General features: G+C 41.9%; 1 protein-coding gene across 4 annotated transcripts in view; it reads left to right on the plus strand.

The window, feature by feature from the left end:
- The first annotated feature begins 1,084 nt into the window (after window positions 1-1,084).
- rbm27 (RNA binding motif protein 27) overlaps window positions 1,085-13,762 on the plus strand; it is a 164,745-nt gene continuing 152,067 nt past the window's right edge. For all 4 annotated transcript variants that reach the window (XM_078551101.1, XM_078551104.1, XM_078551103.1 and 1 more), the window contains exon 1: window positions 1,085-1,609. In XM_078551101.1, coding sequence (XP_078407227.1) covers window positions 1,551-1,609 — 59 coding nt within the window. In that variant the 5' untranslated portion in view covers window positions 1,085-1,550. The remainder of the gene's footprint in view (window positions 1,610-13,762) is intronic.

Below are 13,762 nucleotides of genomic sequence, written 5' to 3' on the forward strand. Positions count from 1 at the left end.
GCCCCTATTAATAAAGCCTGGAATAATGTATGCTTTATTAACCGCACTCTCAACCTGTCCTGCCACCTTTAATCATTGGCACATATATACCCAGGTCCCCCTGCTCCTGGATCCCCTTTAGGGGTTTACCCTTTATTTTGTATTTTCTCTTCCATGTTCTAAATCCCAAAATGAATCACTTCACACTTTTCCACATTGAACTTCACCTGCCACCTGTCGCTCATTCCACCAACTTGTCTATATCCTTTTGAGTTTCCCGCTCTTCTCCTTAAGTTCACCAAGTTCTGTATCATCCGCGAAATTTACAACAGTGCCCTGTATACCCAAGGTCTAGGTCGTTAATATGCATCAGGAAAATCAAGAGTCCCAACACGGATCCCTGGGGACCGTTGCAAAGAATCCGCACAGATCACACCTGTTCAAGAAGGTGGTCCATCACCAGCACCAACGTATCAGTGCAAGGTGGGATGGGCAATAAATGCCACCCTTTCCAGCAATGCCCACATCAAGAGTGTTTTTTTTTTAAAATAAAGTAGGCTTATGTAGAAGGATGGTCCGACTTTGCCTTCTGTATTCTGTATTTATCCAGCAATTCCTTTGGTGACTGGCTGCTATGCTCTCTCAGCGCACAGGCCAGCTCTTCCTCGGGGGTGCTGCTGAGCTGGGTTTCTGGTTGCTAAGATACCGCACGCGGCGGGGCGGGGCGAAGATATGGTCTCGCGATATTCTGTTTCATCCACGAGAAGTCAGGGAAGGGGCGGGGCTTCGCCAGGTGTCCATCAAAATACGCCTGATCACGTGGCGATGTGACCGCTGGCGTTGTTAATATTTAGTAAGATTTGGTTATATTTATCAGATACATAGCCATATTAATAAATTTCACACACGCACCCCAGTTTTTTTCTGTAATTACGAAAATTGCGTTTGTTCTGTTGGTCGCGAGGCACTCAGTCACCACGGGTCGTCCCGCCTTATACTGTTCACCTGTCCAATGAAAAAGCAGCACTGCCAGTCAGCCGCATTTTGATTGGACGATATTGTTGCCTATCAAATAGTGCCTTGTCTGCACGACGTTTTCAGGTTTGATTGAGCAGTGCGGCATAATCTTCCCTTCCCCCCCCCCACTCTGTCTTCGGCCTCAAGTAAATATGTGCCGTTTTTAGCAGTGTTTATTTTTTCATAGGGAAAAAAAAATCCATTCCCCAAACCCCGCGTTTCAACTTTTTTTCTTTATGGGACTGGGGAAAGGAAACCGAAATTTGGACCGATCGATTGCTCGTCTCTTCCCAGGCCGTTGAGTACGACCTAACTTGTTAGTCCTGCCTGTTCCCGGCTCCCCTTTCCCCCTGATTGGTTTGTGTTCTTGAGAGCCGCTTGCTGATTGGTAGCCTGAGCCGTCTATCGTCCCCGCGACCAGGTCGGGTGTTTGGTGGCGCGGCGCGGCGCGGCCTGGGCTTTGCTCTGGTTTGTTGTCATGTTGCTTGTGGACTTTCACTGAGGGCCTGACATTCTGATGGTGTACCAGGGACTGGGCCAGAGACCATAGGAAGATGATCATAGAGAATCTGGACGCTTTCAGATCTTGGTTGTCAAGGGCGCTGGACCCTATGTGAGTATTATTCTGCCTCTTTCAGATGTATTGGCGCTTTTGGGTTTTTTTTCTTTATTTTTTTGTGGGGGGGGGGTGGGGGGGAGAGAGGGGGCGGGGACTTTTCAGGCCCTCAGGCTGCCACATGAGCCAGGCTTGCAAGGCCACACACTGAGACCGTGCTCTGTCACCCCTATTAAAATGAGGCTAAACAATGTAATCTATCAGGCATACTGTTTTTTGAGATATGTTAACTCTTTGGAAAGACGCACTCTGCGTTACTTTTATGAATCCAAACTCAGCGATCTTGTATTTTAGGGGTTATCACCTACTTTTTACTCGATAACAGAAGGTCTTGTGTTCTTACGACCCTTCACCAGCCCTTCACTCGAAGTCTGCTTGTGGCGAGTGAAGCCGGAAAATTTACTGAACAGGAAGGTTGAATTTGAAGTGCCTGATTGTTTTTGAGATGTATTGATTATTATACTTTGGGGTTTTCGTCCTAAAACTCCTAGCATGCTTTTGGAGTATTTCCTTTAAGTACAGTATCCTCGCTGTAGTTATCACAAATTTGGTGGGAGAGGAAATTATAAGTTTTGTTTTGAAGAACAACGATTTTATGCTGTTCCAACTTTAATATAAAAAGAATAATATGTTCTACAATTTGTTGACCAGTAATATGTTGTTGCATTAGTCAATGTCAACACTGCCAAACTTCAATAATCATTATTAGTATTCCGGTCAGGCATTGGGTGGAATGTGAGCCCCTGCGAAAACAACATGCATTTATGTAACTAGTGTCACTAAAACCGATTATCTGGTCATTTATCTTATTGCTGTCTGTGGGCAGTTGATGTGCCTAAATTGGCTGTTATGTCTCCCTGTAATACAACAGTGACTACTATAATTCAATAGTACTTAATTGGCTGTAAAGTGCTTCTGAAGTTGTAAAAATACTATACAAGTGAAAGTTCTTACTCTTTTATTTAAGTAGTCTGTTTAATGTAAAATGAAAAATTCCAAGATGTTTAAAGAAGTTTTATGGTGTTGTAGTTTAGGAAGCTTTCAGAGCATTTGTCACACTTCAAAATGTCCGAATTATAACCTGAAAAGCAGTTGGTTTATAATTTTGATTCTATCTTGGCAATGGGCATTTACAGGTAAACATATAAAAAAATTTATGGCGCAGAGGAGGCCTTTTGGCTCATCTGTGCCTGCCAGCCAAAAAGATTTAACCAGCTTAATCCTACCTTTCAGCTCTCAGTCTGTAGTCCTGTAGGTTACAGCAGATCAAGTGCACATCCAACTGTTCTTTAAATGTGAAGAAGGTTTCTGCTTCCACCATCCTTTCAGGCAGTGACTTCCACACTTGCCCCCACCTTATGGATGAAAATTTACTCCTGAATTCTTTCCTAATCCTTGTAGCAATTATTTTAAACCTATGCCCCCAAATTATTGACCTATCCAGCCCATCATAATTATATACATTTCAATTAAACCATCCCTCAGCCCCTTTGTTCCAAAGAAAACATCCCAGAAATACCTTCTAATCTGCAAATTTACTTCACCATTAAATTCTGAATGATCACAGGCTGCTTACAGTAATTAGACTTTGTGATGTTAAAGGAAGGAGGGCATTTTGAACACATCCTCTAGAGTAAGGGGATCATTATATTAATTTCTATGAACTGATATAATACTCCTATCACAAGTGTATGTTAAATATAAGGCTTTTGAATTGCAAGAGAAGCTTGCAAGTATGTGAGTTGGCTGCGTCACACTTGAATTCCACTCTGCTGTATGTGGTTGTGGTAAACAAAGAGTACCATGATTTTATGTTTTTGAGATTTTGTTGCCATTGTCTGATGATGGCTTGAAGTTCAGTTTAGGATAGTGGGTGGATGAATTTCTAATTGTGGAAGGGCGGGCAGCAGCAAAATAAAAGACCAATGAGATTCATTAAATTGGAACTGGGCATATTGAAGGTGGGACAGGAAAAACACAAGACGGCTTGGAACTTGACTGAATTTCCACCTTCTAAGCGAGATTGTTCATTCCCTATTCATGACAATTTAAGGAGCTTCTTCATATTTTTCTGCAACTAGCTTTCCGGAACATTTTGTTGCAAGAATGTTATTTACTGCAAAGAGTAATATTACTATTAAGGCCATTAAGAAAAAATAGTATTACATCCTCCACTGCATTATTAAGACCGTAAGACGTAGAAGCAGAAGTAGGCCATTCGGCCCATCAAGTCCGCTCTGCCATTTGATTAGATTATTCTAGAGAAATAATCCCCATAATCTTGTGCAAGCAACAATTTCAACTTCAGTCACTTCCTTTTGGTGTAGGACCACATCCTGAGTTTTTAAAAAGTAATCTTCTTGTGGCAAAATCTAGTACATAAAATCCTGTGTCAACATGGAATTTGTGATCCACTAATGTATGTGATCTGAAAACTAATGCGCTCTGTGCTTAGACTCACAAATCAGTACATTGAAGCCACTCTTAGCCCAAATTTTTCTAAATTCATTGAAGAATGTTTGTTGTCAAGCTAAAGGGGTTATACACAGAAAATGCTGAATTAGCTGTCTGGGCAGCATTTGTGGAAAGAGAAGCAGAGTTATTTTACAGATTAATAAGCCCTCCTTCAAGATCCATATGTAGAGGCCATGAGGCATTTATGTAGGGCCTTTTGCAACCTCAGGCCATCCCAAAGTGCTTTACAGCCAATGAAATACTTTTGAAGTCTGTCACTTTTGTAATATAGGAAATGTGGTAGCTAATTTGTGCACAGCAACGTTCTACAAACAGCAGTATGATAATGACCAGGTAATCTGTTTTATTGATGTTGATTGAGGGATAAATATTGGCCAGGACACCAGGGATAATTTCCCTGCTCTTCTTTGAAACAGGCCTGTGGGATCTTTTACATCTTTTGACCTGAGACGACAAATGGGGTCTTGATTTAGCATGTCATCCAAAAGACAGAGCTTTTGCCAGTGCAGCACTCTTTCAGTACTGCCCTGGAATGTCAGCCTAGATTTGTGTGTACAAGTCTCTGGAGTAGGGCTGAAACCAATGACCATCTGACTCAAGTAAGAGTGCTACCAACTGAGCCGCAGCTGATCCTGACAATCAATATTACGAGACAGCAATCTGGAATGGAGATCTTGCTGGCTGTTTTTACACCTCCACCACCCCGCCCTGTCCCACCCCATCCCCACCCCTAACCAGGAACACTGAGGCCAACTCTTTGGGCAAACTACTGCCCTATGTGAGATTGTGTAGTACATTGTGTACCTCAGATGTGCACTGTGCTCTTTGCTAAGCCATGAGGAGATCCTCTTCTCAGCATCTTTTTATGATACTGGATAAGCAACTAGAGGTGAAGAGTTCAAATCCCCCCATGGCAAGTTGTTAATAAATAAGATAATTTGTGGGTTAGCACCAAAAAAAATCAAATGTTGTGAAAATGAACCAGATTGTGGGTTACTTTAAAGCAGAGCAAAGATAATATTGATTTCCTGTGTAGGGTACCTTCTGTTGGCCATTAAATGTGCTGTACAGATTAAAGCATTTTTTTTTTAAAAATGACCGAGGAATCACAACTTTTGATATCAATAATTCTATGACTTGTCACTGTCACTTTTTATAATAAAAGGTATCTCTGATGGCACAGTGTATAAATGTGTACCTGTTGTACAGAGACATACAGACCAGTTGAAGTTTGATGATTACGCTTTGTGATGATGGTGCCATAGCTGACCTCAATTTATGTGCAGCTTGTGAAAAATCCTGATTGCTATTCAGTCACCTCCACTGCAAAGTGCATGTGGCTCAGTTCATAGCACCCTCGCCTTTGAATCAGAGGGTTGTGGGTTCATGTCCCACTCCCGGAAACCAAGAACTGTGATTGTACTCGAATGAGTTGCAATCTGTGACTGTTGATAGCTCGAAAGAGTTTCTCTATAGAGGTGTCAGCTGTGGCTCAGTTCATAGCACCCTCGCCTTTGAATCAGAGGGTTGTGGGTTCATGTCCCACTCCCGGAAACCAAGAACTGTGATTGTACTCGAAAGAGTTGCAATCTGTGACTGTTGATAACTCGAAAGAATTTTGGGTGAATTAGGTGAGGACAAGAATGGGCACCAGCTGCCTTTCTTGGTGAACAACCAGCTGACATTCTGTTTTGGCTTGGACACAAAGAATGGGGAATTTGGTGAGGGACAGTGCAATTGCTGATGCCTGTGGGACAGCACTCTAGCATGGCGAATGGAGAAGAATATTGATGATTTTTAAATGTTGAATTGTATTTAGGAACATTTATATTTGTTACAGGCTAGAATATTGATTTTTTTTTTGTCTCCTCTCCCCCTGATGATAGGGGATTGTTTTCTTCCTTAGTTAGGTTGAACGTTTTGATTTACTGCATTGTTAAGATAGCACATGGATCTAATTACAACCACTAACTTGGTCTTCTTATCATTTGACTCATGGAGTAGTTGATTTCCATCTTGAAAATGCTTAAGCTGACGTTGCAAACCAAATCGGTATTTCATGGACCATACAATTTAGTTCAGCATAATATCCTCAATAGTCCTGTGTGTGCAAATAATCAATCATTATCCTGAGTGTATTTTTATGAACCATGGGCATTTGGTTTATCTTCAAAAGTAGGGAAGACATGCTACATCTGTACAGGGCATTGGTGAGACCACACCTGGAGTACTGTGTACAGTTTTGGTCTCCTTATTTAAGGTGGGATATACTGTACTTGCATTGAAGGCAGTTCAGAGAAGGTTCCCTAGGTTGATTCCTGGATGAAGGGATTGTCTCATTAGGAAAGGTTTAGCAGCTTGGGTCTGTACTCCTTGCAGTTTAGAAGAATTAGAGGTGATCTCATTGAAACATATAAGATCTGAGGGGGCTTGAGAGGATAGATGCAGAGGGGATGTTTTCCCTTACGGAGGGACCAAGAGCTAGGTGGCATGGTTTCCATTTAAGAAGGAGAGGAAGATGAATTTCTTCTCTGAGGGTCGTTAGTCCTTGGAGTTTCTGTTCCCCAGAAAGCAGTGGATTGCATTTATTCAAGACTGAGTTAGAATTATTTTTGTTCTACAGGGAGTCGAGGGTTTTGGGCAGCAGGCAGGGATGTGGAGTTGAATCCACGGATTTGAAATTGGTTTTACAAAAGCAAATCTGGAAATAAGAGGCATCTGTAGAAGTGACCATGAAGATGCTGGACTGTTGTAAAAATGCAACTGGTTTGCTCATGTACCTGTGCTAGTGAAGGAAACCTCTATGAAGTGAACTGGTAACCACCCAATTGTGTCAAACCAATTGTAACAACTCAAAAAGAAGTCTAGTCACCACTTTCATGTGGTTTTGCAGGATAGGCAATAAATGCCAGCCTTGCCAGTGATGCCCACTAAAAGTTATGAGTGGAAATGGATTTGGGTGAAACCGCTCCTAGCTTCAAGATGTACAGAATGATTTCATGAAACCACAGCACAGAAGGAGATCTTTCAGTCCCTTGTGCCTGTTTTGGCTTTTTCTTGTACTATCTTGCTTTTTTTCCCAGATCCCTGTAATTTTTTTCCCTTCACATATTTATACAATTGTTTTCTAAATGTTAGTGTCGAATCTTATTTCTCTACCCATTCAGGCAGTGCACCCCTGATCACAGCAACTCACTTTTCTTGGAAAAAAAAGTTTAATGTTGCCTGTTCCTTTTTCCAATCATCTTAAATCTGTGTCCTCTAGTTATCAACTTTTCAGCCTATTTAATGGGAATGGCCATAAAACATACTGGAAAAGTGGTGACTTCTTGTTACTTTGTTGGCATCACTCCAAATGGCCGTACAGAACCGAGTACAGGTATGGAACAGTTAAGTCCAAAATCAAAATTGCTTCATTGAGGTAAGAACCGTAAAACGATGAAGAAAAGAAAACACCATCATTAATTCTTTTCAGGCATATATTATAGAATGCTTGCGGTGTTGTGACTGAAACCTAAATATTTTGTTGGAGTGCAGGGGGATGGGGGTGGGTGGCCCAAAGGTATTCCTTGGTTCATTGTTTATCTCATGTGTTCCTAAATTCAGCCATTGGAATGGAAACCAGATAGTTTTAAAGCAGGGCAGGAGAAGGCAAGTCACCCACATTGCACTTTTCTAATTGATATGGGTCTCTAAATTGGGTGCTTGTCATCTTTTGTAGTTGGAGGAGAATGGCACATGGCATTGGGGAAATCTGAAGATGAGAAGCTGTAAAGGGCTAGAACAGAAATCTTTATAGTTAATGAAGCAATTGGTTTAGCAACTAGACTGATCGCAAAAAAATCAATTTTGGCACATTGGCAAGATCAACTAGTGTATTTTGTGTGCCTGGAAATATATGGGGAGAGAGATTGAAATAATAGATGTACAGTGGTACCTGTAGAAGGGTGACAGTGTTTCTGGCTTAGGTTGTTTGTCAGAACTCATAAATCGTCCTTGTGACCGAGGACATAATTGCAGTTGCCAGATAGTGGGGATTAAAGTGAGGAAATATAGCAGAAATTGCATTGTAAAAATATCTTGCAAGCAGAAATTACACGTTTAGTAGTAACCTCTCGTTCTGGCCAGTTAGTACTTTTGCTGTATTGGTGCGCACGGCACTGTATTTTGCTTTAAGTTTGAAAACGTACATGATATGAGCCACTGTTCTTCAAACTGGTATGGCTATGAGTTCTCACAAGATTGACTTCTTGTATATGACAGGTTTCACATTTCTTCCATGCAGCTGGTAAAGATTCTGTTTTGTACGTTCCAGACATTCTATTTATGCATGCAGTTTTCTCAGCCTTTCCATCTGAGAATTTTCTCAATAAAAGGTGCTGAGTCACTTTGATACTGAACAAAAATGTCCCCAACTTCACAGCCATGACTTGTTTAACTGCAAAATGGCTACCTTCATACAGTACCACTACCCCAGCTCACCTGCTGCTGAAACCCTCACCATATGCCTTTGCCATAGATATTTATTCCATGCTCTTCTGGCTGATAACCCATTCTTTAACCTCTGCAAACTTCAGCTCATGCAGAACACTGCTGTGCTTGCCCATGATCCATAGCGTTGTCGAACCATATTGGTTCCCAGTCCCTGAAAGCGTGGACTTCAAAATTCTCACCTTTGCCTTTTATATCCCTCTGATGTGGTCACTGTCATGTTGGTCCTCACTGTTTTTAGGCGGGCCTGGGAGCTGCTTGAAGTTAGTGTTGGAACAATTTAAGTATGAAAAGAAGGACCTTGCAACTATTTCAGGACTCTTCAGCAAAATGGAAAACATTTTGAGCCTGTGCTGTGCAAGCACTGACTTGGTTTTTCAGTTCTATAGTGGCGCTTTTTAGGGAGGTAAAGGAGTGAGGTGGGAATGGGGGAGCACTGCTGCACCAAGTTTAAAATGGGCAGTTATCTTGAGCTGTTAGAAGCGACTGAAGAAAAGAGTATTTGAGGACCAGGATCTCAAACCTGAGAGTGAGGTCATGGTGTACTGGGCAGCAATGACTCCTGTCTGCTTCAGAGACTTGGGAAAACCTACAGCAGGTACCTCAAAGCCCCGGAGAATTACAACCAGCGGTGGTGAGAAAGGCGGTCCAAGGGCAGCATCCCCTCCCAAGCTGACTTGCTCAGCATTGAGGTGCTCATCACTCAACACAAGCTCTGCTGGGCAGAACATGTTGTTCTTCTGTCTGACACCAGACTTGCGAATCAGCTGCTCTACTTGGAACTTGATTGTGGCAGGAGAGTCCCTAGAGGACAGCAGAAACCCTTTAGGGATCTCTTCATGCCTGAAGAGGTTAAACATTCCTGCCGATTCAAGGGAGACTGGCTTGTGACTGACAAAAATGAAGAGATTTCATTTGGGAAGGCACTGAACATGAGAGACTTGATTGGGAACGTGCAGAGGCAAAGCTGAGGCATCGGTGAGAGCACACAAACCTCAAAAGAACCCAAGCACCACATGTCCTCTATTTGGCAGAGTAGGCAGATCACGTATTGGACTTATCAGCCACCTTCAAGTTAATCTAACCGGAGTGGGAACAAGTCATCCATGATCCTGGGAGACTGTCTAAGACGAAGTAGTAGAAAAGGCACAGTTATCTCAGTTAAAACACACTGGGAGATTTGTGTCCTGTTTCAGAGTACATGACAACCTTAAGACTGGATAAAACTGTAACTTGGGCTGTATGTTTGACACCTGTGGAATGGAGCTTCTAACCACGCACAACCTTTGGTCTTTGAGGCGTAAGTGGCGCCAACTGAGCCAAGGTACCAGCTAAACAAAATTCTTCGGATATGTCATGATATGCTTTCACTTCTTCATACTCATTTTGCTAATCCACGTGTTTTTTTTCCCTATGACTCCGCCCTCACTTTTAAAATAACTGTTTAACCTATGAGTTTTTTGGGTGTGGATTTTATTTTTGTTCAACCGCTGGAGCCTTCAGCTTTTTCCCTCTTCTCTTGGATTAATATTTTTTCTTTGTAGAACTTTTCTTATTGCCTCATTATAAAGGTTTGCATTTCTGTGTTTGATCAGCTTTTTTCATCCTTATTTTTTCACGTTTCTTTTATGTCAAACAGTAAAGCCATATTTTTCCAAGTGACATTCTTATTGTCTTTAAAAAATGAAGCTCCTTGCAGCTCTAAAGTCAACTTGTTTCCTGAACATAAACCCACTGTTGTAGCATTACAATGATATCCACACTATTCAGTGGACCCCTTCTCCCTTGTGAACTGTAAAACTAACCAAAAATTCTATTGGAATTAAGAGATCGATATAGAAAATGCAGAATCCCGTGAAATAAATACCGTTTTCCAAATAATTAGTATTGACTGAATTGTGGCTGTTTCTTATATGTTCCTGCTGGCATTGGCACTGCCTCTGGGTTCTGCCTGAGCCTGTGTTTCCCTCCCATTAAACCTTGAATATCATGAATGAGTAAAATGAGTAAATTTGGGTGAGTTTTGTTTTTGTGAAGTTACTGTGTTCTCTGTGCAGATGACGAGTGTTTAATGAACTCGTTCAGAATTGTAGTGGCCATGTTTTAAAATTTAAAAAAATGATCCAGTCATATTTTTAAAGAAGTTATGTCAGGGTTAATTTGAATAAAGAAATTAAGTTTTTTTTAAATTTGGTGCACTTCTTTATTTTATAATCCTTACAAATGAAAGGAAATTCCTTTTGCAAATATTGTCAGAAAGACAAAGCCCTTTATCAATGGCATATGGAAAAGGGAAATCTGGACGTTCAGAAATTTTTGCATGGAGCACATCTATTGTATCCCCAGTGAAAGGCAAAAGAGACAAAAGTCTCTTAATTGTTAACTATCTGAATGTAATCGTTCGCTCTCAGATTTGTTTGTTCATTCCTTCCATGGAAGCTGAGATTGTTCAGAGTTTAATTTGGTCTGGGAACTTGGATTGGAATGTTGCTTGTCAGTTTCAGACTGTAGATGTGTATACTCACCAATATCCTTCGGTAAAGGCAAAATACTGCAGATGCTGGAGATCTGAAACGAAAATAAAAAATGCTGGAAAAACTCAGCAGGTCTGACAGCGCCTGTGGAGCGAGAGAGACCGAGATAACATTTCGAGTCCGTATGACTCTGCTACATATCTAATAGGAGGTAGCGATGTGGTGAAATATATACTGATTAAGGGGGGTGGAACTGGTGAAGCTGGATAGAAGGCCAGCATAGGTGGAGGCAAAGGGGAGATGGCAAAATATGTCATAAACAAAAGGTCAAAGAGTTGTTAATGGTGGTGGTACTGGCTAAATGAGGTGCTCATGGTGACATTAAGAAAGCAAAATGTGATAATGACCAGACCGGGATAAGCACTCTGGAAAGTGACAGAGGGCCCGAGTGGAGGTGGGGTGGGGGGAGGGGACGGAAGCAGGAAGAAAGATCGAAAATAGGCTAAAAGCTGGGGATAAAACAGTGAATGAAAATGGAAATAAATTTTAAAAATAATAATAATGAAAATAAGTGGAAAAAATTAATTAAAAAAATGATTATGGTAAAAAAGGGGGATGAAAAAAGGGGGTGGGGATGGAGGAGAGAGTTCATGGTCTGAAGTTGTTAAACTCAATGTTAAATCTGGAAGGCTGTAAAGTGCCTAATCGGAAGATGACGTGCTGTTCCTTCAGTTTGTGTTGAGCTTCACTGGAACATTGCAGCAGGCCAAGGACGGACATGTGGGCATGAGAGCAGGATGGGGTGTTGAAATGGCAAGCAACAGGAAGGCCTGGGTTATGCGTGTGGACAGACCGAAGGTGTTCCGCAAAGTGGTCACCCAGTCTGCGTTTGGTCTCTCCAATGTAGAGGAGACTGCACTGGGAGCAGCGAATGCAGTAGGCTAAATTGAGGGAAGTGCAAGTGAAGTGCTGCTTCACTTGAAAGGACTGTTTGGGCCCTTGGACGGTGAGGAGGAGGGAAGTAAAGGAGCAGGTGTTGCACCTTCTGCGGTTGCATGTGAAGGTGCCGTGAAGATGCTTATGGTGTTGCTTGTTGTTAAGTGATGCAAATACGAACTTTATTAGATTATGTTTTGGGACTGTCTAAGCTAAGGCATGAAGGGGCCATGTAACCTGCTCTGAATTCTGTCCAACAACAAGCCTGGGTGGATTGGTTGTTAAAGTTGAAGGTTGTCTTACTGGGGAGAAGGTACTAGGTGTTCATCTGTTGCAAGAGCAGTTGCGCTGGCTGTGGGTAGACTGTTAGTCTCCAAGTCTCACGCGGAGGTGTTAAGAATGTCAGGCGTTATAAACATTTGCACTTTGAATGGTCAGTTTAATTCCAAGATACAGTGGAGTTGGAGGTTGAAGGATGGGTAATCAACATTTCTATCTAGATACAAGGCCCATGTAATTCACATTGTTATGGAAATTAGCTTTGGGAGGGAAAAAATGTCCACAGAAAGCCATTGTAGTATTGGGTTACAGAGCTAAGATATTACTGAACCTCTCAGACAAATCAGTCTACAGCCATCTGAGAGGCAGAAAGCAGAAGATAGAGGCAGCCAGTCCTGCACTTGAAGTAGTGAAAATGCTGACTCTTATAGTTCACCACGCAGAACATGGGTGGGAACTCATGCTCAGGTGAAGAGACCTAGTTAGTGAGGATTTAAAGGAGTCTGGAAGATTCACCTGGCTTGGAATAGAGGGAAGAAATCTCCATTGTAACCCTCACAGTTAAAGTGGGTTCTGGGATTAGAAGTTACCAGGCTGGGAAAGCAAAATAAAGGAAACAAGCCCTCAGGAGCTGAGAGTAATTTGGGACTAGTTCCTCCCTGAAGAATGAAGTGTCCACTTAAGGGATGATATAACGTATAACTGTAGAGGGAGATTTTCAGTCATGTTGAAAGTTAAATGGGGAGTTTCTTGCCTGTAGTTTAGAGTACAAGTTGTTGCTGAATAGTGTTTGGACAACTTTTTTTGTATGTTTGCAGTAGAAGTCTAAAATCTTGAAATCTTGTCATGTGACCCTTTCAGTAAGTCACTAGAAATTCAAATACCTTCTTAAAAAGTTATCAGTCTCCATGGGGATCGTAACATAAGCCAGGAACTGCTTTCTGTAAGAATAGGAACAGTACAGTGTCCCACATTTTGTGCCCAGGTGAATGAACGACGATTGCCATTCATTGCATTTACACTTTTACACTGCGATTTGTGGTAATTAGAATGCCAAAACAGCTCAACACCCTCTACATGGGATCAGGAACTTTGGTGAACAGAGCTAGCAACTAGTGTGTTTCCTCAACCAGGAAGGATCCTTTCTGAGACATGCAGTAATTTTAACAGCCAAAAACTGATGCGTTAATGTCAGGACAAAATGTTAAACTGTTAAGCAACTGAAACCCCAGTCTGACCCACCCACTTCCATGTTCAACTGAGTGCGGGGCAGTGAGCAAACTGCCAACATGCTCCCTGGGTTGGGGATTTTAATATTTTCAATCAGCTAGCAGCCTGCTGTTTAAAGTGCAATGCAGATTTTATAGTAGGTGGCCATGCTTCCATGAAGCTGAAGGGAGGCGATTACAGCTTTGGGGAGAATGTATATGCCTCTTACAGGCCAGGAGGTGGTGGACGTGCTTCTCTCCTTACCTTCCCCCGGGATCGTGGATCA

Source organism: Cetorhinus maximus, chromosome 10 (assembly GCF_964194155.1).
Source record: "Cetorhinus maximus chromosome 10, sCetMax3.hap1.1, whole genome shotgun sequence".
In the NCBI taxonomy this organism is placed as follows: domain Eukaryota; kingdom Metazoa; phylum Chordata; class Chondrichthyes; order Lamniformes; family Cetorhinidae; genus Cetorhinus; species Cetorhinus maximus.